Below are 2,407 nucleotides of genomic sequence, written 5' to 3'. Positions count from 1 at the left end.
AATTAATCAATAAATTTAAATTGTACGATTAATTGTAAATTTTGTAAACCCATTAATTCTTTTACGCTTGTTTTTACATTCCTAAGTCTTCTTTCACGTTGGTCAAAATTCGGAAATAAAAAATGAATAACATTATTGTACCGCATTATTTTATGTGTACATAAATGTACATCTTTTAATTTTGTGGATACACAATTTGATATGTTTACGTGTTACCCATTTGATATGTTACGTGTTACCCATTAAATAAGATACTAACCTATCACGGTCAATTGAATTCTGGAGTTTCTAGTCGGATTTGTGGTAAAATCCACTCGGCACCTGAATTCGCCTTCGTCCTGCTCCTGTACGTGGTTAACGCTCAAAGTTGCGGGCTCCGTTGTCGTCCTGAATAATGCCCGATCGCCGAGATACTCTTTATCTTGCCAATGCAATGGTTTTTCCGAGTGCTTGCCACGCAGATCATAACTGAAACAGATATTTCTTTTGCTTATTTCATATTCCTCTTTTGTTACAAAGAATGTAAAAGTTATGACAAAGAATGTAACAAAATAAGTAAATACAATACAATCCAATTTCTATACAGTAAAAACTCATTGTTAAAGCTTTTTTAAGCATGTAAGAATTTTTCAAATTTCTATACGGTCGGATCAATATAAAAATCTGCACTGAAGTTTGAAGATCTAGATTGCGAACCAACTTGTCGATATCGAACAGAAATGTCGACTGTGAATATATTCGTCAATTCAAAATCACTATTTATATTCACCCTGAATTAATCGGGAGACACGATAGTGTCTCGTGTTAAGAGCAAGCGCAGCGATAAATTAAGCATTACATCGAATGTATCGAATTTGATTAATCAGAATAAAAAAATCTATTTATTCGATATATTTGATATAATGCTTATTTATTCAGGATGAATATAAATAGTTTTTGAATTGATGAACATATTTATGGCATTCGATATCGACAAGTCTAATTGCGGATAAAGGATGAAAATTTTACATTGCCAACGCGGAGGGTTAAATCTATATCCTATGTTATTAAGAACTTTCCATTTAAATGGATTTTTTTTGTTTCAGACTCTTGATTTCTTTCGCGATTTTTATTATAGGATTAAGACAAAATTTTGTCGAGAATTTTATAATCTGTAGAAAGCGCATTGTTTGCGGTTCTCGTACATATAAGCGAAAATCGCTTCACGAATAACTCGTGCTCGGACATGACTGTGCCATATGTTGCTTTATGTTTTTTGTTATTCCACGCCGAGAGTAACGCGGATCACGATGAAAAATAAAGTGAAACAAATGTGAAACTTCAGAACTAATATCGCGACGGGATGAGAATTTCGTTAACTCTCTCCACTCTTTAATGCAGTGAACGTCTCGCGCATATTTGATGGTAGACGACGAAGTTGGATAATAAAAGACATACATATGACATAGTAGAAAGAGCATAATTTCACTAATTAATTTAATACGACACGAGCCCGCTTTTGCGAGATAAATTTCGCATTTAAAATTATTTTAACTTTATAGCTAACACTAAAAAGCTATAATACATTTAATTGAATACAAAAGTTCCGTCTCTCTGTTATATAACTTCTATTATATTATTTCTATCGCACGAGATAGTATCAGTAACAAATTTAATTCAAATATTTTTTTATACAATCTTATAATTTTATGATAAAGTGATATGACACGCGATAAAGTTATACAAAGTTATCATATATGTGTTGCGAAATATTGTCGGAAAATCCATTAAATATTTTAAATTCTCTATCCTATATTTTTTGTATTATTTTCATTTTATTTTCTATAGAAATAAATACTAGCTGAATAGGATTATTAATTCCACATTCGAATTTTGCCGTCGACGCGTAAAGTGACGTACAAAAAAATCACGAATCCTACTCAGGGTGTCGATTAAGAATGTATCAGCCAGCCGGTGTCGTGTTCTTCTTACTCACAGTCAGACGATCGGTTTTACAAGGAAGCTGCGCTTGGCAGCCGTCCCGACGTTTCATCGCAGATCGCCCCGCAGTGCGATTCCTCCTTCGCATACCTCGCCCCCGAGACATTGGGTGAGCGTCGAATTTTGCGGAAATACCACGAGTGCCTCGTCTGGTACCAGATTTGGCCGCGCGTAGAGTTGGAACGGTCCAAGAGGGGACGAGAGGCGGCCAGGGTTGGCCAGGGGAGAGTGCAGGAGATCGCGAAGGGCTGTGCGGCGCGGTTAGAGCATCAGCGGGGATGGATGCGGTAGAGGGTGCCGCCGGGTGTACATTCCTCCGGTGTATTACCGGAGCCTGGGTTACACCCAGCAGCTGGCGAAGCGTAATACCCAGGCCGCGCGCGCGATTGCATGCCCGCATCCATATGCTGGACCGAAGGACCGAACA

At 37.3% G+C, this 2,407-nt stretch overlaps 1 protein-coding gene across 1 annotated transcript in view; it reads right to left on the bottom strand.

The window, feature by feature from the left end:
- The window catches only part of LOC108750418 (nephrin-like), a 102,442-nt gene that overhangs the window by 64,271 nt on the left and 35,764 nt on the right, over window positions 1-2,407 (bottom strand). The window contains exon 3 of the mRNA XM_018489835.1: window positions 260-468. Within this exon, the coding sequence (XP_018345337.1) occupies window positions 260-468 (209 nt within the window). The remainder of the gene's footprint in view (window positions 1-259; window positions 469-2,407) is intronic.

This window comes from Trachymyrmex septentrionalis, unplaced genomic scaffold, assembly GCF_001594115.1.
Source record: "Trachymyrmex septentrionalis isolate Tsep2-gDNA-1 unplaced genomic scaffold, Tsep1.0 scaffold37, whole genome shotgun sequence".
Lineage (NCBI taxonomy): Eukaryota > Metazoa > Arthropoda > Insecta > Hymenoptera > Formicidae > Trachymyrmex > Trachymyrmex septentrionalis.
This window is presented reverse-complemented; position numbering and strand designations above follow the sequence as displayed.